This window comes from Lissotriton helveticus, chromosome 7 (assembly GCF_964261635.1).
Source record: "Lissotriton helveticus chromosome 7, aLisHel1.1, whole genome shotgun sequence".
Lineage (NCBI taxonomy): Eukaryota > Metazoa > Chordata > Amphibia > Caudata > Salamandridae > Lissotriton > Lissotriton helveticus.
Genome location: NC_136068.1, coordinates 1,512,562,841 through 1,512,585,126, shown reverse-complemented (window position 1 = coordinate 1,512,585,126; position 22,286 = coordinate 1,512,562,841). Strand labels below are relative to the sequence as shown.

The window sequence follows — 22,286 nt, the reverse complement described above, 5'->3', positions numbered from 1 at the left end:
GGAATACTCTCCCTCTCAGCCGATGTAAGGAATCTAGCCATGTAGCCTTTCGAAAATCATTGAAGACCTGGCTTTTCCCCTAGGTTTACCTGCAATGCCCCTCTTAGTTACTGCCATAGCGCTTAACAAATACTATTTCATTCATTCGTGTCCTCATTGGGAATCGCTAACAGTGTGTTACACAGTTGTACATCCAAAATAGCGCCTTGCAAAATACAAGTTGAAAAATACTCGCTATTTTGGGCGTAGTACATCTGGCCCAAAATGTGTGTGTGTGTGTGAGTGTATGTGTGTGTGTGTAGTGCATGTGTAGCACATTTGATAACAGGACTCTGTGATTTTGGATGCTCTGGTCAAACAGGGTTTGATGATAGCATCCCCAGAAGTGAGGAGTATAGAGACAATTTAGAAATTCCATGGGGGCTTGGTTAGGAAAGGACCGCTAATTAGTTCTTCCTGATTACTGCCATTTGTAGTTTATTTTGTTCATGGTGAGGAAGTTTCTAGGCAGGTTGGTCTCTGCTCACTGCTTAATGAAGGTTGATGACAATCAGGTGCAGATAATGCACATTTCATGGTACTCATGTTTTGGATACTCCTGCTTGGAATCATACCATAACATAATGTGTATTTGTAAAGCACATTTTCACCCAAGGGTATCTTGGCGCTGAATAACAGATATTTATTGTTATCCGACTCAGTGTTACTCATTTTATTAACCTCATAAGGATGAAAGGCTGAGTGAACCTGCCAGGATTCAAACCTTTGATCAAGAGATTGAACACAGGCCCCTAAAGTGGACACATTAATCCACTAGGCCACCAAACACATTGCTAATTGTGGTGGTGACACCACTTAGCACAAAGGCAATGTCTGAGAGCAGCTTAAAAATGACATTTGAAAGAGAACCAACCAATGCCTGTTCTGAAGCCTTAGGCATTTGATCAACATCCATTGCCTGTAAAATGTGTAGAAAAGTGGGATCCAGCCCACTCCACTTCGTCCTACTTCCATGTTCTTTGTGGCAAAGGTACTGAGTGCTACACAGAGTACTCTTAGGATATCTGTGTGACAAGGGGTGATTTCCATCAGCAGAAGCCTCAGTGTCTGTTGATGGGCTGGGTTGTGATTATATGCCTGGAAGCCTGTTTGCTTGCTGAGCGAGGGAATGAGTGTGCCTGTTCCTGCAGGTTGATAGCTGTCCAGAGGAAAATGCAATGCATGTTTAACATATGAGAATAGTCAGAGAGAAGGAGCAATCATCAGCGACGAGCCAGGAGTGTCCCCTGTGTGGAATGGGCTCCCCTAGTCTCCTCATCGTGAACTGGGTCAAGCCTTCGACAAAAAGCGACCACTGAGTAAAATTGGTAGTCTGCCATGGCTGAAAGACTGTTTCCACTGCTGCTGGAGCCAGAATGCTATGGAACACCAATGTACCTGGTTATTGTGGATTCTGCAACTGCAAAGACCATCTGTAAAGTCAAGATCAGCCTGGAGGCCACACCTGCCAAAACAGAGTCCCTCAAGTCCCTGGCCTAGGAAGGCTGCAACTGCTGAGTATCAGAAGCTGCTGGAGGAAGCAGCCACACCATGATTACCAAAGTCTCCATGATCCCAGTGACATTGCTGCCACACACCCAACAGCTCCAAAGTAGCTGCATGAGCAGGACCACTGCACACCTGTTATAGCTCCTACCCGCTGGACCCCTGCTGCTGAAATCAAGCAACCAAATGAACTTCAGAACATGTGTGAACAAAAGGAAGAGGTTGACAGAAGCCTGGTACATGAACAAATAATTTTTCCATGCTCATATTGAACTGGAAAAAAACTGAACTGCACTATTGGTGCACATATGACTTGGGAATGATTGAGTGGCTGCACCTGTCCTAAGCCAGTACCATGCCACATATTAGATTTGAGGGATCACAAACTTTGGTGAACTCTATTAGCAGAGGACAGGTACACCTAAAATCAAATAGAATTGTCATCCTATATTGCATTCTCCTACCTATATTGTGTAGCATTGATTGACGCTGTTGGATGAAAGTATTTACTTTTATTAAAAGAATAGCACTGGACTGGACATATTCTATTGTGCCTGGTGGATGAGTGTGGAGTTTTGAACATTGCATCCCTTCACTCTACCTCCCTGAGAAGCCTGTGAGTGTTCATTCTCATGCCCCTCTGAGTCAAGTTCAAAAAGATTTCACTTGGCTCAGTTTGCAGAGCCATATAGGATGGTGCCCAGAACACCAGGGGCAAACATCAACCACCACATTTGGAGATCACTACGCCTTCACTGCCCTGTGCCCCCCCTCGTCCCAAATGTGATTGACAGTATTTCCTCTCAAATGTTCAAGATATGGCTACTGCTGCCATCTTTATAGTCTCATTTTCTTCACATCAGCAAGCAAAATCCTAACATGTGGGTGAAAAGTAGGAGGTTTCAACAAACCATCCCAGTTTCCAGCATCTCCCATTTATCAACTTTGCCTCCTGTAATTCATCCCTGTTCAATTGTCTGTGTGTGTGAGAGAAGGAAGGGGTTTAATCAGATCATCCAAGCTTCCAGCATCTCCCTCGGAAGTCAGGGTGAAATGTCTTGTGTAGTTCGAAGGGGATGTATGACGTTACAACGCAGGCTATTACAACGCCTGCCTTTACAACGCGGTTTTTACATCGCAGTCCATTACAACGCATAGCGCTTTGGGGTGCTGGATAGTGAATAGTTTAATTTACTATTCCAACTCCAGTCCCCGTGGACACTAGGGAAGGTTATTGGATAGTAAATTAACCTATTCCCTATCCTAGAGCGCCCCCCAGCGCAATGCGTTGTAATAGTTTGCGTTGTAATGACCGCGTTGTAATGGTAGTGCGTTGTAAAAGTTTCGTTGTAACGGTTGTTCACCGTTCGGGGGAGGTTTCAATCTGCACCCCCTTCTTCTTTTCCTATTTCCCTTTTTCGATACCTGATTGGAGGGATTTAAGTTCTTATCCTGTCTCCATTCAAACTTTCGAAAGGATTACCCATCAAACCATCTTGTGGGATCAGCTTATCTGATGGTAGGAAAGGAACCTATTTAATGGTAGATTGTGGTAGTGGCACTCTGCTCTTCCTGCTGAGTACTTTGCCTGGTATGCATCAAATGCCTTTGTCCTCTGTGGTGAAAGCCTTTACCAACTCTTTTTCCACAGCAGCATGTTAAGATTTGGGTAGGGATGTTGACCTGACAAAGTCTCTCTGCAGAAATGAGAGTGGATTCCTTCCTTACCAATATGGACCACCCTACTATCTGCAGAAACCAATCTATGTGCTATGGCATTACACTAAATGATGGGAGTGGACCTGTAGTATTTGATGAGGAGCCTTACAGTCTCCCATATCTCACAATGATTCATAAGCCTTGGGGTGCATATGGGGCCTCGCAAAGTTTGGGGGGGCCCCCTTGCACTGTAGGAGCAGCATGGGCCTTCATATGCCACATATTAGGTGCCACACAGTGTATGATATATTTAACAAATTAACCATTTTCACTTACTATGTCCCTCTCTCAGTAAAGTGTATTTGGGAACCAGATCAGTTCATATTTGTACAACGTTATAAATGTATGCAAGCATAACACAGTTCTCTTATTCACTTAATGGTCAAAGATGGGGTTGTTGGTTGACTGGGGTGGGAGTCCTGGTCAAGCAGCAACTATACTCCTTGAAAAGGTGAGGCATGAGCCAACCCTAAATTAACCTGTGCTCTACCTTCTGGTAGCTTGGCACAGATCAGTCAGGCTTAACTTAGAGGCAATTTGTAAAGTATTTGTGCAACACTTAAATCGTAATAAAGTGACAACACCACACAAAAAGGATCTCACAACAAGTTAGAAAAGTAGTACTTTCTTTAATAGACAGGTAGTACCCCTGTACTTGGCACTTATAGGTAAATTAATTGTTCCAGTTGGGCATAAGCCAATTTTACCATGTTTAAAGCAAGATCACAAGCACTTTAGCTTTGGTTAGCAGTGGTAAAGTGCACAGAATCCTAAAGCCAGCAAAAACCAAGTAAGCAAAATAGAAGGTATGAAGGACTGACAACTACCAACTCGGACGACGCCTCACCCTCCATGGAACATTTCCCTTTTAGATACAGCCCAACCCCAGAACAATGTTCTGCGAAACACTTGATTACAGCCCTCCTGGACCCCGCACCCCTTTCACCAACTTCATCACTGACCACATCACACCCCACACCCTCGCCTCTACGGACTACCTACTACTTGGAGACTTGAACGTCCACCTGGACAACCACAGTGATCCCAACATCACCTCCCTCCTGTAGAACCTCACCAACATAGGACTGAAGCAACTTGTCTCAACTTCCAAACACACAGCAGGACACACACTTGACATCAGCTTCACCAGAGGAAACAACATTCGCTTCAGCCACAACACAGAACTGCTCTAGACAGACCACCACTGCATCCATTTCTCCTTTACAAAACCCACCTCACACAACCACACATGCTGCCTCCCACACAGAAGCTAGAACAAAGTCTCTGAAGAACACCTCACCTCCACCCTCACCTGCACTACACCTCCAATGATGACAGACTCCAGCACACCGGCAAGAATCCTTTACCTTAGGATCGCTAACTGCACCAACATTCTCGCCCCCTCCCAGAATACAACGAGACGCTCCAACAAGAAAGCCAACTGGTTCAACATGGATATCCGAGAATCCAAGCGCTCCTGTCGATGACTGGAGAAGACGTGGAGAAACAGCAAAACCCCTGAAGCACACTCCGCCTACAAAACATCACAGCATACCACCAACTCATCAAATCAACAAGAAAAATCTTAATCCAAGACAGAATCCTCTCCAACACCCACAACTCCAAGAAACTCTTTGCCGTCATACAGGATCATGGGTGTCATCATACCTATGCCATTGACACCCAGCTCATCCTCTCCCTCACCAAGGAACCCAACATCACCAAGCACAACTTCCAAGAAGGGGTGAAACCCATCACAACCAGGATGAGCAACAAATGCCTGAAGCTCAACTCTGAGAAAATAGAAGTCATCATCCTCAGCTCCACCCTGTCCGCATGGGAAAACACCTGGTTGTCCCCTGCCCTCAGAAACCCATCCACCACAACAGACAATGCACGCAACCTCAGCATCATATTTGACTCTTCACTCACCATGAATCGCCAGATCAACGCTGTATTCTCAGCATGCTTTAACACCCTCCACATACTTCGCAAGACGTTCAAGTGGATCCCCCCGACTCCAAGAAAACTGTCACCCACGCACTCATCACCAGCAGAGTAGACTATGGCAATGCCTCTATGTCGGAATCAACAAAAAACTCCTCTGCAAACTCCAGAACACCGAAGCCAGACTTATCCCTGACATTCCACGACACGACCACATCACCCAACATCCGCAAACTACATTGGCACCTCGTATAAAGAAGAATAACCTTTAAGTTGCTCATACATGCCTACAAATCCCTCCACAACACTGGACCCCTATACCTCAATGACCAAATCTACTTCCACTCCCCCAAGAGACACCTCCGCTCAGCCAACCTCATGCTAGCCATCGTACCTCATTTCTACAGGACCAGAGCAGGTGGAAGATCCTTCTCCTAGCTAGCAACCAAGACCTTGAACGAACTCCCCCTTTACCTCCGACGAAGCCCGACACTGCACCAATTCAGAAAGGGCTTCATGACCTGGCTCTTTGAATTACCCCAACTGAGCTGCTCACACCCCCTGTCAGTGCCTTGAGACCCATACGGATGAGTAGTGCGCTCGGCAAAACCCTGATTGATTGACTGATTGAAGGAAAAAGTTATGGGTAAAATAACGGTCTAACACAGGCCAGCATAACATAATTGTCTTATTTACTTAAGGGTCAAATGTAAACCTGCATTGGGTTTTTCTGGGCTTATTTCTTTTTTGTGTGACCTTTTTCTCTTTTTATCCTAATTTCACATTCTCTCCCTCCATTTTTTGAAACCCTCAAATTTGCCTTCCCAATTTCTTGAAAGGGGCCATACATTGTGCAGAAACGTCTGTAAAGTGCCACTACAACAGGTATTGCAGAATGTTCATTTGTCAGATGAAGTCTGCTTGGATTGTGAGACCTATTGTCACCTATTATGACATAATTCCTTCGATGACCCCTGTAAGGGCATGTTTCATTGCTTTTTACATACCTATTCTTAATTCCTGAAATTTTACCAGAGATGGGCTTGTAAAGATCATAAATGTGCCAGTGCAAGAGAAAGATCCTCACTAAGTCAGATTCCGGCACCATAAAGTTAAATGGCAAAGGAAATAGGTCTGGACTTTGCAGTCAGAGCCTTACCTTTGTCAATTCTTTCTTAAAATAAAGTTAAGGGTTTCATAGAGATAGAAAGACATATATATATATAATAGACGGAAAGAGAAAATTACAAAGAAAGAAGGATGCGAAGATAGATCGGATTGCTTAAATAGATAGCATTGCATAGATAGGGAGATCTGCAAAGATAGAGAAGTTTGCATAGATAGATAGATAGATACATAGATACATAGATAGATAGACAGATAGATAGAGAGTTCCAACAATGGACAATTATACAGACCGGCAGGTAGAGCTGCAAAGATAGCTAGATAGGTCAACAAAGATAGGTCAGCATGGTTGCAAAAATAGATAGGAAGGGTTGTAAGCCCTAGTAGCTTAAAAGAGTTGCAAATATAAATAAGTGTTGATCTTGGCCCTTTCCGCAGGTTCATTCCCAGATTTGTTACCTTACCTTCTACATTTTGTGCTGAATTTGTTGTTTTGGGCATTAGGACTCTGTGCACTTTACTCTGTGCAGTTACTGCTTGTCACAGACTTCCTGACGATGGTGTCGGAGGCGGGTTGCGCATGAGCAAGGAGCAAGGAGGAGTCGCGTCAGCAAGCAGCCGGCAAGCAGTTTGTAGCTCCGCGAGGAGCAGGAAGCACCAAATACAGAGGGAAAACGCCGCGAAGACCGTGAAAGCCGTGAAAGCCGTGAAGACCGTGAAAGCCGACGAGAACGCCGAGAACGCAAAAAAATGCGGGTACGGCGAGGTTCCAGCCCGGTCTACCCAGGGCCGTGCTTCATGCTCCACAGGCGGCAGGTGAGCGGCTGAGCGGTTCGGTGTCCAGGCGGCAGTTTGGTGGACGAGCGGAGCTGGGGGTGGAGCCACTCAGGACGGGGGGTTGACGGGGTGACGGCAGAGCAGCAGAAGCAGGTTGGTGCTGCTTCTCTGTTCCCCCACTTTCCTCATCTTTCCTCATCTCACCCCCTGCACCTGCGTCACCTGCATCATTAAATCCATATCCCCCACCCGTGGCCTCTCTGCAGCCTGAGACCTGCTGTGGGGGTTTCTTGACGGGGAGCCCCTTGGAACATTATCGGGAGGCCCGCTCCGCACCCCAGCCACAATCAAGCCACAATTAAGCCACAATCAAGGCAAGACCCTATAGAACTGTATTGAATTGACTCTGGAAAGTTCAGCTGATCAGAGAGACTGCGAGCGCGGCTGCCGTTAGAGGCAGCTGCGAAGTAAGAGCCCGGGGGTGGTGGCCTAGGCTGGTCTGACTAGGTCCGACCTCGCCAGCGGTCCCCCCTGTGTGCCCCGCTCGCTCCAGCTAGACCCTCAGTGGTCTCCAACAGAAGGGCAGACGCCGGGGAAAACGCCTGACTGATTGTCATTGAAACATCGCAGCGACTACCTTGCTGTAGGAAAAAAGTGACAGCCAAAACAGAGAAAAACAATGAGGACTAGAAACTTGTCCTTACTGCAGGCACAGGAAAAACCTCGACCACACAGAACAGCCAGGAGGAAGGCAAAACTTTTCTACCCCCCAGGTGCGGGTGGCCTTTACTCCGGACCTGGGCTGTCGGAGGGGGGAACCCCGGGAACACCTGGTGCCACCGGTGCAACGCCAACGTCCCCAGGATTACCAACTGCGTTCCCAGCACTGACATCGTCGCAAGTAGGGCAAGATGGGAGGCGTTATAACCCGGCTCACTCTATTCCCAGCCCCGGGGCAAACATCTCTTTAGGAAACAGAGACATAACAAGCTTCTTTTACCCCCTGGCTACAAGTCCAGCTGCACCAATTAGATCTTTAAGTTGCACTCCGCCCAACAAAGCCACAGAGGATAGCCTACCCTCCAGCCCCACTGCCTCACGGGCTCCAGGAAGGCCCCTATCATCAATAATAACTACGCTACAGGGTGGCATACCCTCCAAGCCAGAGGCTCCGGGTAGGGTCGCATCCACACCCGACATCAATAGACCAACAACTCCCTAACACCGCTTACCGGAAGATATTCATATGAACTCGACCCTAAATGGGGCCCTCGCGGCTGACATATTGATCAGCACATGTAGCGCACCCCCGGCAACAGGGGAGCACACGCCTGACGCAACCAGTCACACATATGAAATCTATGAAGGAGGAGGCATCACAGAAATACTGGCCTGGCACCCCCCACCTTCGAACTTAATGCACCAGAGCCCCTGGGATCAAGATAAAATGACCTTGTTACCATCTTCAATGAGTAGAAGCTCGGATAGGGGGGAGAATTCCCCAGTGATCACAGATCATCTAACTCTGATCAACGAGACACTCATCTCTATGACAGGTGCGGCAATAATGCACGCCGACAAGCTTGACGCCCAGATAAACATACTACAAACTGTCGCAAACTTAATATCTGGAATCAACTGTAAACTGGACCATCTGAACTCCCTGATTCGCAGAGCACAGGACAGCACACACTTCAAGCCCGAGCCATGTAGTTGCAGTCCAATCTTGAACAACTTAGGAAAACTTCCGGACATCCTGACCACACTTGTTGAGGACCTCAAGAATTAAGTCGGCAAGATCAAGGACCCGATCTCTCAGGAACCAGCCCCGTACCATCCAAAAACAGAAGGTTTAAGAAACCCAACAAACCACTCTACACAGATTAATAAAGAAGATAAAACTGCCTGGGAGGCGCCATTACCCATGCTCAGCATGAGCAGGCCAGACGCTATCACGACCAAAACACAAAATCATGAGCCCCAGCATATTACCACACCGACCAGCCCAGGCTTCCACACCCTATCTAGGAAAAACAAGAAATTTTTTTTAAAAACTCAATAAGGCAAACAGAAACAAATCTCTTGCTCCCAGAACCATCCGGGAATGGCTATGGCCTGAGAATGAGATGTCCGCCCACATCGTGAATCAGGAAACGACCAAACTGGGAGAAACTGTTAAAATACTGGAAACAATCAAGTCAAACACAGAATTCCACTAACTCAGCAATAACCTCACTTGCAACCCCCCAGCCAGTTTTAACAGCACCACACCTAAAACAAGCAATGGACCCCTATGGTCAAAGCTCCACTGAAGCAACTCAAGCAAACCCAAACAGATACGACCCTCAGGTTGCTGCTTTATCAATGTCCACGAAGGGTTGCGCATCGCAAGCGTCCTTGACTGTTACAGACCTCAGGGAAATTGAACAGCCGCTACTAACCATAAGCGCCCCCAGCCTGTTACAGATGGAGGCCCACCCGCGGCAATTGGGGCCATTGGGGTTAAACAGGCATGCAAATGACAGTCAGCTGGACACAGTACAAATACCACAAACAGGAGGCCATGGGGCGGACTCAGTCTGCCGAATAACCCACCCCCAGGATCGCAAGATAACGTTGTACCCTGACTACGTCTCCCAGGGGACGTGGGACATTCTCAACCGTCGCAATCTACTAAAACTTTTTGCAAACATCCCAGGGTTGGAGGGAACTAACACTACAGACATTGATACCATCTCTTTCCTCCCGCCAGATGCGGAGGAGAAAAACGAACCCACGGAGCTAACCTTCGTGAGCCCGCACAAGGCCGAGGCCCTGAAAAGCCAGCACAAGCTATTGGAAAGTTGGGGCATAATAATAAAACCTATGCGCACACAAAAATACCCACTCCTTCTAAAAACTCTAACCGCACACTCCCAGATGGGAAACATAGATCAGCGAATTGGAGGGATCTCATGCCTGCATGCCCACCCCATTGACGTGCTTCACGTGGTGCCCATCCTCCAGGGGTCCAAAGGTGCCACAGACACTGGCCCAACCATCAGCACCCCAATTAAAATAACAACCAACATGAATCAGGGTACACGCATATGCGCAACCTTGGGACACGCAAATAAAGATTGGTCCTGGCTTCCGCTAGCACTAAACTCAAGACCCTAACACAGCCACGATGCCTCGAGCCACCCCGCTGCAATATGACTATCGCCCAACAAAAGCCTCCAGACAGGGATCACCCCTGGATTGTCTGAAAATCATGACTTGGAACATCGCAGGGCTTAGGAGGCTGCTTCTTAATAAAAACGCCGTGACATTCATGGAAGAGGCAGACATCATCTGCATACAAGAATCCTGGCAGCTCCACCCGCTTTCATTAAGAGGATACGCAGAATATGGAAAACCTGCAAAAAAGCTTAACATATTCGGAAGACCGTCGGGGGGATATGTGTCTACATAAAGCATTCACTCAACCTGGAATTCGTGGTAATTCCTAATCTCCCGGACAATCTCCAGGCAGGCATCCTGAAAGGCTGCCGCCTGACAAATGGACACATTGCGTTCTTATTAATTAATCTCTATCATAATTCACATGGGCCCATATCCAATTTGGCCACCCTGACAACCCTCCTTGAGTCCTTAATGCTCCAACATCCGGCCTTGGAATGCATCATTCTTGGTGACTTCAATACCCATAATATAGGGATATCAACCACACGAAGACTTCAGCCTGGGGCCACCATTGCTCTAAATGACCTATTAAAAACTTACAAGCTGGCGACAGCGCACTCGGTCCTCCTAAATCTCAGTCCAGGGTCCTTCGTCGGCCCTACATATAACAACCAAACAACTATCAATTATATCATTCTCAGTGAAAACCTACAACCTCTCATGTCAAATTTTACAGTCCACCCGCGCAACGATAGCGACCACGCTGCCTTAACCATCACATTGAATCTCATAGCGGACACTCGCCACAGGCTCGAATACATTGGAGCATCTAATGGCGAAGATCTGATAAAGCTGCCTAGAAGAATCAAATGGGTACAGACCTCTATCACATCCTTTAACAACTGGGCAAACCAGTGGCCAGGCTGGCCACCGAATGAACAGATAAAGGGCACAATAGCCACCTGGAATGCCATCACTGAGACCCTGGCTGCGATACTTCGTGGAACCTTAAACAGCACATTTAAGAGGGACTCTCCACCCACATATGGACATAAGGTGGAACTAAAAATCAGCGCTAAACAACTGAGCAAGAAACGTAAACTCTTCTACAAACATGGTACAAGCTCAATGAAGAAACAACTTCAAGAGGCCAGCAAAAGTAATTCCAAGAAGGTCTGGGAGGCAAAACAAGATCACTGCGAAGCACAATGGCTGAAAATCTTTGACCTGCTGAGCCCAGGAAAATCTCAGGAGTTCTGGCACTACCTAAGCACCCTCGGACGATGCACAAACCACAGAGAAAACTCCCTCGAGGCTCCCATCTGGGTCGCCCATGTAAAAGCCCTTTACATTGAAACCGGCCCTGTCACCAAGCAAAATGAAACAATTAACGTTGGAGCCGACTCAGACCCAATCACCGAGATGACTGCCGAGATGACTGCCCCGCCGGGAAGACTGTCGGTGTCCAAAATTCTAAAAAACATCAGACAAAATGGTGCCCCGGGGCCCAACGGCCTTCCCGGACACTTATTTAAGGCAAACATCGACTTCTGGTCAAAGACCCTGACCCACCTGTACACTGAATGCTGGCTCCTGGGGGATGTCCCTGATTCATGGAGAGGCTCGCTTCTACAGCCAATTCACAAAAAGGGCCCCAAATCTGAACCATCAAACTATCGCCTGATTGCCCTTCTGGACATCGAGGGAAAAGCCTACGCCAGTGCGATCTTGAGGGACCTCACAGACTGGACGAACGCTGAAGGTCTCCTCCCATTCTGTCAAACTGGATTTAGACCAGGGTCCGCCACAGTCGACAACATCACTGCACTCTCTTATCTGGTCCACCACGCTCGGACACGCAAAAGCCCCCCCTTATTCGCCTGCTTTATTGATTATTCGGCGGCGTTCGAAGGGATAGATCGTGCAATCCTGTGGAGAAAGCTGGCCCAATGGAACATCAATCCAGCTTTGTTGAGGGCGATCCAATCCTTGTATCATAAAACGTGGGTAAGAATCAAACTCTCGAGGGACCATGCATCCGTAAAGATCAACACGGACCGTGGTCTAAATTAAGGGTGCGTGCTAGCCCCAATGCTATTTAATTTATACACAGCGGACATGGAGAGAGCCTTGTCTGGGGCAGCACTGCTTATCCCAAAGATCGGCGGGACAAAAATTCATTTTATGCAATATGCCGACGACCTGGTGCTCTTGGACCATACGAGAATTGGGCTACAAAAGGCGCTGACGGCACTTGCCGTATACAACGATAAAAATAAGCTTGTAGCAAATTCATCCAAGTCCAAAATCATTATCTTTGGAAAGTACCCAAAGAAAAAAATCATTAAAATGGAGGCTTGGCCACCTTTTGCTGGAAAGCACTCAGCGGTACACTTACTTGGGCATTTGCTTTCAGGAGTCAGGGCTCTCAAGCGCGCACCTAATGACCATCCAAGGCAAAGGCAAAACCATAACTTACGCCATTTGCAAGCTGCACGCCTCCTTATATAGCCCATCCACAATGGCCATCCAATGAGTACTCAAAGCAAAATTAATGCCGGCTCTAAATTATGCTCCCCAAGCATTTCCAGGCAAACTGCATAAAGAACTAGAAAAAATTCACTGCAGAGCCTACAAGAGACTATTCCATCTTCCAAGGTGTATCAGAAACACTCTCGTCCGCTTGGAGTTTTCACTCAATCAGCAATACTTGGAAGAGATGGCAGCCCTAAGCAAATACTACTTTTTAACAACGACGGCCAAGGAGAACACACTTAAGGCAACGCTGAATTGCATCTTCAGAGAACCAGGGAATCCCTGGTCGGCCACTCTCAAGGCGGCGAAGGACCATCTCAATCTCGCCATTGAGTCTTGGAATCCCGAACACGTCAGCTATACTGCCATCAAACACTCCATCAAAAAACAAGTGCGGGCGCGGTCAAGAGAACTGGACCTGGAGTCGCTGGCAAAAAAAGACCTACACGAGTCCTTGTTCTTACCACATATCCTGCATAATCCCAAACACCACCTTAAGCAGGCCGTGGGCCGCACAGCCCTTCATAAGATCTTAGCCTATAGACTACACCCGCTGCCTATTAAAGAACTATATGCCTTCGGGAATGCAGGCTCTGCAGGTACAAACGTGAGTCATTGGCCCACCTACTATTCTGCTGCCCGGCCCTGCTCATGGCCCGCAGTCTCTATCTCAGGCCAATTCTAAGACAATCAGGAATCCGCACGGCAAAGGAGTCGACCATCTACCTTTATGCCTTGACAACGGTAAAGCATATGGCCTCCTTCGGAAAGTTCATGTACCAGACACGAACTCTGCTGATGGCCCTGGAGGGCCTACCCTCATAGAGACTTTGCAGATCCACGCCTCAATATGATCCTTACTCACTGCAACCCCGCCCCTTGGGCGGCACAAACTCCTTTGGTTTTAACCTTTGTAATTTTGTAACCTTGTATTTTGTTTTAATGTAATGGTTTTGAGTAACCAAACAATAAAAATAATTCATTCATTCATTCATTCACTTTACCACTGCCAACCAGAGCTAAAGGGCTTGTACTTTCTCCTCTAAACATGGTAATATTGGCATATACCCAATTGGCATGTTTAATTTCCTTATAAGTACCTAGGAAAGTGTCACTACATGTGCCCAGGTCCTGTGAATTAAATGTTACTAGTGGGAGTGTTTCTCTCATAAAGAGATACATCCAATACCATCAATCATATCTTTTCTCTATTGAAGAAACTAAGGGGGTGATTACGATGGTGGAGGGTCTGCCACTGCCAGCTATGTGGTGGCGGGCCCTCTGCCATCAGACGATGATTCTCTACCCACCAAATTAGGAAGATGGGGGGAACTGTACTGTGATTGTGTTGGGCGCAAAGACAGCCTGACTCTGATCCGCTACAGGCAATTGTCCTGATTGTCTGGCAGACATCCCAGATAGCGTAAAATGGTGGTGGTACAAAGCAGGCACCGTCCACCAGATTATGATAGTGGCCACAGCCAGCCTATCCATGGTGAGTAAACCGACCTTCAAAGTCTGGCGGAGAATGCATTCGGGGGCCCGTTGCGGGCCCCCCTTTTGTTGGCGGGGTGGTGCACTCTGGGTGTACCCATGGTACCCCCATGGGTACACCATTGTGTGGTGGTCGCATTATAATCTGACGTGCGGGACCGCAGCTTTGCATATGACACCATAATGGTGGTCGCATTGTAATCTTTGCAGGCGGGCGGTCCCAGGCACCAGTACGGTGTTCCTTCAAGCATCCATGATTCAGCAATATTTTATTTAATGAGCTGTTCGATTGCGTACCCTAAACTATATTATGTCACAATCGATTAATCCAAATGCTTTTAAGAAAATCAACAGAGTCCTCTTCTCAATTCATTTTGTTTTTTTAAAGGACACATAAACATCTAAAGACATTTTACATGGGGAGTTTAACATTTATTTAACAGACATTATTGCGTCTAAGAACAATTTTGTTTAGGACAAGACATGTAGAGACAAAGAATATTACATGCCATAATTATTTATACGTTTGAAAGAGGACTCTGTTGATTTTCTTAAAAGTATTTGGATTAATCGATTGGGGTGTAATATTTCAGTAGTTCCGTGTACACGATTAAACAACTCAGTAAGTAATATCTTGCTGAATCATGAGGCTTGAAGAAACAATTTAGTTTCTTCAATAGAGAAAAGATTTGATTGATGGTACTGGAGGTATCTCTTTATGACAGAATTTGTACTGATCCCAGCCTCCAAAGTCCTCAACTGGATCACTTTTGACCCTGGGCGTAGTTCGCGTAGTAGCACTACGCGTAGCTTCACAAAGTGCATTTTGCACTACGCAAGCTACGCGTAGTGCGGTAGAGATAATGCTGTTTGCACTGATTGCACAGTGCCGGATACTTGTCTGCACTGCACAATCATTGCAAACGGCATCTTGCACAGTGCAAGTAGTCGTTTTCTGCTGCTCGAGTAGATTTGTACGCGAGTGGCAGCTTTCTCAACGCGGACTGGTAGTTTCTCATTGAGAGCAGTCGCAACCATACGCGACCACTCGCAATGAGAAACCTGTCCTCCCCGCGTTGAGAATCTTGCAGGGAGGTTTATTTTCCACACTTGCGATCGGCAACTTGATGTTGCTGATCGCGAACGAGGAAAAAAGTCTAGCCGGGATGGTGATTTTGCTCGCTCGCGGTCGCCAACTTGTCCTTGGGGACCACGAGCGAGCAAAAAATGCCTGCTACACGTTTATGCACTGTGCTACATGCCATTCGCCTAGCGCGTAGTTACGCAGACTATGCACACTCCGCGAGCGTAGCATAGTGTTCCGCCCAGGGTTAATCACTTTACAATACACTAGTGGGACTGCAGCACTGATTGTGCCACACATTTAGGTAGCTCTTTAAAAATGTCTCAGGCCTGCCATTACATAACCTGTGTGTGCGGTTGTAACCTGCCAATTCTAACTGGCAAAATAAACCATTTGCTAGGCCCAAACTTTCTTTTCTAATACATATAAGTAACCCTTATGGTAGGCGCTTGCCAGCCAGGATGGTAGAGTGCAATGTATTTAAAAAGTAGGGCATGTATATTTAATTTTTGTTGTCGTTGTTCGCGACTGCAAAGACTATCCCTCCCATAGGATAACATTGGAGTTGCCTCAATTTTATAAGTAAAATTTCCAAATGGTAAGAGATAACCAGTATTATTGGTGCCTTTTACATCACAATCTAAAATCCTAATTTATGGTGAAGTTGGACTTTAAATTTTCTTGCCCTAGTTAATTAGTGCTTGCAGCATATCTCTGATCACATGATTGTGTATAGCTGACAGTTGAGCTTTGTGTATTCCTCCTAGACAGTCACACACAATTGTGAACTAAGTGCACCTGGATGGGTCATCACTGGAAGGATGGAAAAAAGGGGCTGAGCACAGCCCCACCTACACATGAATAGGCTGTGTCCTGCCTACACACAAAGGGCTGCATACCCGCTGTAGTTAGTCTTGTACCAGGACAGGGAAGGCAGGATGCCCAGAGACCTCAATCGGCAACCTCTAGAAGCTTTCTCCCCTCTTCAAAGGCACAACTGGGTATAAATATTGGACCTCAGAAACCACCACTTTAGTACACTTCTGGACCTGTGAATACACTGCCAGGTAGGACTGCTGTGCTGCTGAAAGGACTGCCACTCTGCTGGACTACTGCTCTGAAAAGACTGCTGCCCTGCTGTGCTGACCTGCCCTCTTGCCTGGGTGAGAAGGACTGCACCTGCATCTTTTGAACCCAGAACACAGAATTACTCCAAGGTCTTGTTGGCTGGCCTCCTAATCAGATCCCTCAGGGATATAACAAGCTACCAACAACCTTGAGCCCAGCACCTGGACTGTACCATCTGTGAGTCCTGCCATCCCAAGTCAGGCCATGCTTGCTCTGGACCCTTGGAAGTGAGCCTGAAGCAGCTTCTGCAAAGCCTTATTGGAATCGACGCCGAGCAGTGTGAAACCCGACAAAGCCACACCATGCAGCTGCAAGTTCATCAAAACTAATGAACGCAAAGACAAGCCCCTCAAAGCCTTGCCACACAGCTCCCCTGGACTGACACAAAGTGATGCCAAGCCCTGCAAAGCCTTGCCTCACAGCACCTTGGAACCGATGCCGGACAACACAAAGTCTCGTAAAGCTGAGCTGCTTAGACCATGCACCAGGATTTAAGGTACTGTTTTCAGTGATCTCAAGTGGGTCCCTGTAGCCAGCCGCACTCCATTGTGGTCAGCATGAACTTAAGACTTGATCTCAGTCCAGTGCTTACGATAACCACTGTTGGCACTTTGTCCTTTTAGGCACAATTTTCACCTAAATCTTTAAAATGGATTTTCTCCGGTTCTATTGATTTTTGTTGTTTTGGCCTTGTTTTGTTTATTGAATATAACCTGGTGTGGGAACTTTTTGTGTGTTTTCACTGTCTTACTGTTTGAAGTGTTGTACAAATACATTACAAATTGCCTCTAAGTTAAGCCTAACAGCTCTGTGCCAAGCTACCAAGTGGGTGAGCACAGGTTACTTTGGCGTTTGCTGTGCCTTACCCTGATAAGGATTTTTGTCACTACCTGACCAGGGCTTACACCCCAGTCAACCAACAACCCAATTTCATACACTGGTGTACAGCGGTGTGGATTGGACTTGTGTTTCCACAGTGCCATACAGTGATTTGGTGTACACTATCATCCCATATCTAAAACCAATTCGAGTTCAAGTTCCTCTTCCTGGGCCTTTTTGATTTTTTATATTTCCCTGTCTGTTGTGCATGAATCCACCTCTACAAACATGGAGTTTAAGCTGGCAAAAATAGAGTCCTACTCTGTGGCCCAGCTAAAGGATTTCTGTAATGAGAGGGGGCATCCAGCTAAGAGCACCACCAGGATGGGGGAATTTCAAAAGGTGCTGAAGGCCCAGGCAGAATCCACCAGTCGCTTGCTACTGCAACTGAAAGAGATATGAATATGGACAGGCAAGTATAACATTTGGATCTCAGGCCTGAGGGCCAGCAACCTGCTGAAGGGGATGACTTGACCCCTGATTTGGAGCTCCATGCCAGGGCAGAGAGCAGTGTATCTTCCGGCTGCCTGTCCCCATAGGATCTGGAGGGGAGGAGGGAGAAGAGATGGCCAAGCTCAGCTTGGAGGAGAAGAAGGCTGAAAGGGCCATGGAGAAAAAAAAACTGTCCATGGAAGAAAATAAAATCCTGTTGGCTCATGAACTGAGTCTTACAGATCTGGACATCAAGGGCAGACAGGCAAAGTCGAATAGAGTCTGAAGGAGGCAAAAAGTTCTGCATCACCAAGGATGTGGTACCCAGTCATGTGGTGGGAGATGACACAAGGTTGCCCTGAGGGTTCACAAGATCCCAGGAGAGCATTGGGGGTGGTTTGTGAAAACACATGCCCACAGTGGGGTGGGACACTTTTTTTTACTTTAGAGGTTGGGGACCAAACCTGGTACACTCCAATGAAAGTACTCTTGCTCGCTACATTTGGGCTGACCCCTGAGATATACCAACAGAGGTGTAGGGACAGCCAGAAGCTCCTGAACCAGTCCTGAACAGATTGTTTGGACTACTCTAGTAAGACAGTGAGTGGTTGTGTGTTGGGCAGCAAAGGTGATAATTACAATGGATTATACAATCTTATTTTGAGAGAGCACATGCTCAGAATTTGTTTTTCAAAGCTGTGCAAGCAGCAAGCTGGGTAATTGCTAAGGAAACAGACCTCTGTATTAGCATCAAAGTTTCTAAGAAGTTACCTAGGGGTGACCCCAAGAATTGTGGTTAAGGTTCCCCCCAGCAGAGTGAGGGAGAGGCTAAAGATGACCCAGACAAATCTCACAGTAAGGTGGGAGGAAAGGGTTCTAATTCCCTATCTCAGAAAGAGGAGGGTGGTACTGGTGAGCAGTGGCCCTGGCACCCCATTTCCAACCTCACTGCTTTAAGTGCTCCCAGTTAGGACACAAGCACGGGGACTCTGTTCATAGAAACCACCCATTATGGTGACCTCTACACGGGGGGCTAATATGGCCTTAGGGTTAAGTAGTTCCAAGGGGCAGGTCATAAACCATGCCATGATCTCCCTTAGTTGGATAGACTCAGACGGTGATCTTGTGATCCCTTAGGGTGGGAGTTGTCACTTCCACCAGGTGAAAGAGAATAGGATCCTTGTCACTGCTCTGAGGGACACTGGGGCTGGCCAGACCATGATAGTGGACAGACTAGTTACCCCAGAGCAGTACACTGGCCATGTGTGTAGAGTAACTTGGGCCCATGGACAGGACTTTTTCTGCACTATGGCCCTGGTATCCCTGGAGTGGGGTGTGGGAGTTGACCCTGATGTAAATGTAAAAATTGATACTTGTATAGCGCACTACTCACCCGCAAGGGTCTCAAGGCGCTTGTACGAATACCGCTGTGGAACCCATCCTGGCTTTCCCTGTGAGGTGTCCACTCCTGGGCACCCCCAAGGTGGAGGCCAGGCATCCTTAGCGTTATGGGAGCTGTTGTGGAGATTAAGCAAGCTATTGCCTAGAGTTGCAGAGTGGGTCTCCATGATTGGAATAGGCACCGAGGCGAGAATTATCAGGTCCGTGGAATTTTAGAGCTCAAGACCCGCCGAGGCGGGGAATTGAACCCTGGTCCCGGGCTAGACCTCTGCATCAGGGTCTGCCGCTCTAACCATTGACCCACACTTCTCCACTGATAAGGGTCATAGGTAGTCCCCAGATGCCAATAGACTGCTTTTGGGGGAATGAGTTGACCCCTTTGTCAGGACAACTGAAAGGGGTGACCACCCTGGGTACCCTGACAGTTCAGTTTCCTGGGGGTACCACTCCCAAGTGGAGGTTATGGATGCCCAGATGTAATGCCAGGATGCCCCACGTCTCCTGTTCAACCTCAAAGTACAGACCCTAGACTAAGTGACCACTCTCAGTATACCACCACTTAACTGGTGGGAGGTAGAGTGGAAGTAGCGTGCTTAACACCCGGAGCTGTTGGCTCCCACTCTGAGAAGCCTCTGAGGTCAGAGAACCGTCAGGAGCCCATAGGAAACTCCTTGCCAAACCCAAGGATGGAAGAGAAGCCAATCAAATGCCCCTGCTTAGAGCCTCAACCTGGCAATGGATGGCCATGTGTCTGGCTTCTGATACTGACAGCTGTCAGTGGCCTGTGTTGGTTGCTGTCCTTATGGTCAAAGTTTTCCTTGGGTGGGGCAGAAGTCTGATTCAATGGTCGGAATGGTCCACATCACTTTGATGGATATGGTGGTTCTGTCTGCCTACAGGGGTGTGTCTGTGAGCAAGTTAAGATTAGGTGATTCACAGATGGAGTTCGCAGGTGAGGAGAAGGGTTGCCCATAGGTCAGTTCAGTGGCTCAGGAGAATATAGAGCCAGCGATCCAACTCAGTTGAGGGAGGCATAGAATTGACAAGTGCCCATGCATAATAGGACCGTGCACCAGGATTTATGGTACTGTGTTCAGCTAACCCGAATAGGTCCCTGTAGCCAGCCCACCCTCCATTATGGCTGGTCTCAAACTTATGGCTTGGTCCTGGTCTGGCGTGACCAGATAACTATAGTTGGCGCTTTGTGCCTTTCTGTGCTACTTTCACCCAAATCTTTAAAGTTGAATATCTCTGATTCTACTGATTAGATGTTAGTCAATTGAGTTGTTGTTTTATTTATGTAGTTCTACTCCATTTTTGTTACCTGGTGTGGGATATTTTGAGTGGTGTTGTCACTGTCTTTCTCTTTGAAGTGTTGCACAAATACTTAACACATTACCACTAAATTAAGCCTGACTGCTTTGTGCCATGCTACCATGGGTTGAGCACAGGTTATCTTCTTTTTTGCTTGTGTCTTACCCTGACAAGGATTATGCTTTACCATTGTTCACACCCCAGTCAACCAACAACTACATTTCTTACAATAGGGTTGCATAGATAGAAGGTAACTAGATATTTAGATAGATAGTGTTGCAATGTTAAGTAGATGGGTAGGCAGAAAGATGTGCATAGATGAATTGGGTTGCATTGATAGGTATGGTTGCAAAGATGTATAGAGAGGGTGGCAAAGATAAACAGATAAATAGAAAGACAGACAGACAGACAGCCAGGCAGACCGTTTTGACACAGCAAATTAAATGCTGAAGAGGGCTTGCTGAAAACCCTGGTATGGGTATGGATATTATAGACATTTAATTTTAGTAATATCAAAAGGTCTTGGCTAATGGGATTAGACATTTAGAGAATGTAAAAGCAAAATAATGTACAAACGTTTTTTCTTCAATTTTGAAAACCTAAGGGACCAAACCCCATGGTAGCAACTTTGTTTAAACACGCCAATCCATTCTCTGGGGGAAATTAAACAACAATCAAGAAGTAACATGTAAAAAACTCAACTAATTTAGAAATAAAAATGTTAAAACTGTGGCAAGCCTGGTATTTAATGTTCTCTACACCAGCCCTATTCGTTCTTCAAAGTGACTGAAATCTCTGGATAAGTCAATCCTGAACAGATGATGACAAATACAACTGTTAATTATTTTTACATCGATTTTGCCTGTATATTAACAATGTTTTGTTTTTAGATATCAAGATCATTTATATCGGCGCCTCTGCTGGCGCTCTATTCCTGGTAGTAGTTGTTATTCTGGCGTTGGTCATTTTTTGGTGGAGAAGAACATCTAAACAGCCAAGCAGTGCAGTTGTTTCACATTCTGGAGGTAAGCATCAGGAAGCACCGGACCTGCATTAGTCTGTAATTAGCTGAGCTGTTGTTAGTACACTCTCTGGGCAGAATCACTGGCATATTGACAATACAGCAGAACAATTTACTTGTTATTCTGAGAAGTTGGTATTTGAGGACTATACTTAGTAGTTGCACATGACGTGTGGAAATCTGTTGAACCCGACTAGACTTAATAGTCGAAAAAGGAAACATAAAAAGATACAGAGACCCAGCAACCCACTCCAGTCCCTTTGTTTCTGAGTTCCTCTCCTCCTGGCCTTGGGATCCAGGCACTGCCTACAGGCCACTTCCCCACGGCAATTATATCTGTTGGGTGCCGGTGTTCCATTTCTTGTTCAGCTACACTATTACCTCAGTTAATATAGCAATCAGTTCAATTTCAGAATTCAATCTCACGTTGCAAATATATATGCTCAATGATATTCAAAAACAAATCAACGATAATCTCATTGAAAAACTTGTTTCATGATTTAAAACTGCTTCTTTGGGGCCAAACAATTGTTTAATTTATATTCTAAGACATATTCATGAGTTAAACAAAACATATAAATAAAGATGTATTAAAATAAAAAAATGGTATGGAAAGAGTGGAAAGACAGGCTCGTTTATACTTTTTTTAAATTTCAGAAACTGATACTTCTTTCATTGATGCCTCATTTATCACATTTTGATTGTTAACAGTACAGGAAG

At 46.5% G+C, this 22,286-nt stretch overlaps 1 protein-coding gene across 1 annotated transcript in view; it reads left to right on the top strand.

Moving 5' to 3' along the window:
- The window catches only part of LOC144770436 (uncharacterized), a 983,924-nt gene that overhangs the window by 934,190 nt on the left and 27,448 nt on the right, over positions 1-22,286 (top strand). Inside the window, exon 7 of the mRNA XM_078654948.1 lies at positions 21,436-21,570. Coding sequence (XP_078511074.1) covers positions 21,436-21,570 — 135 coding nt within the window. The remainder of the gene's footprint in view (positions 1-21,435; positions 21,571-22,286) is intronic.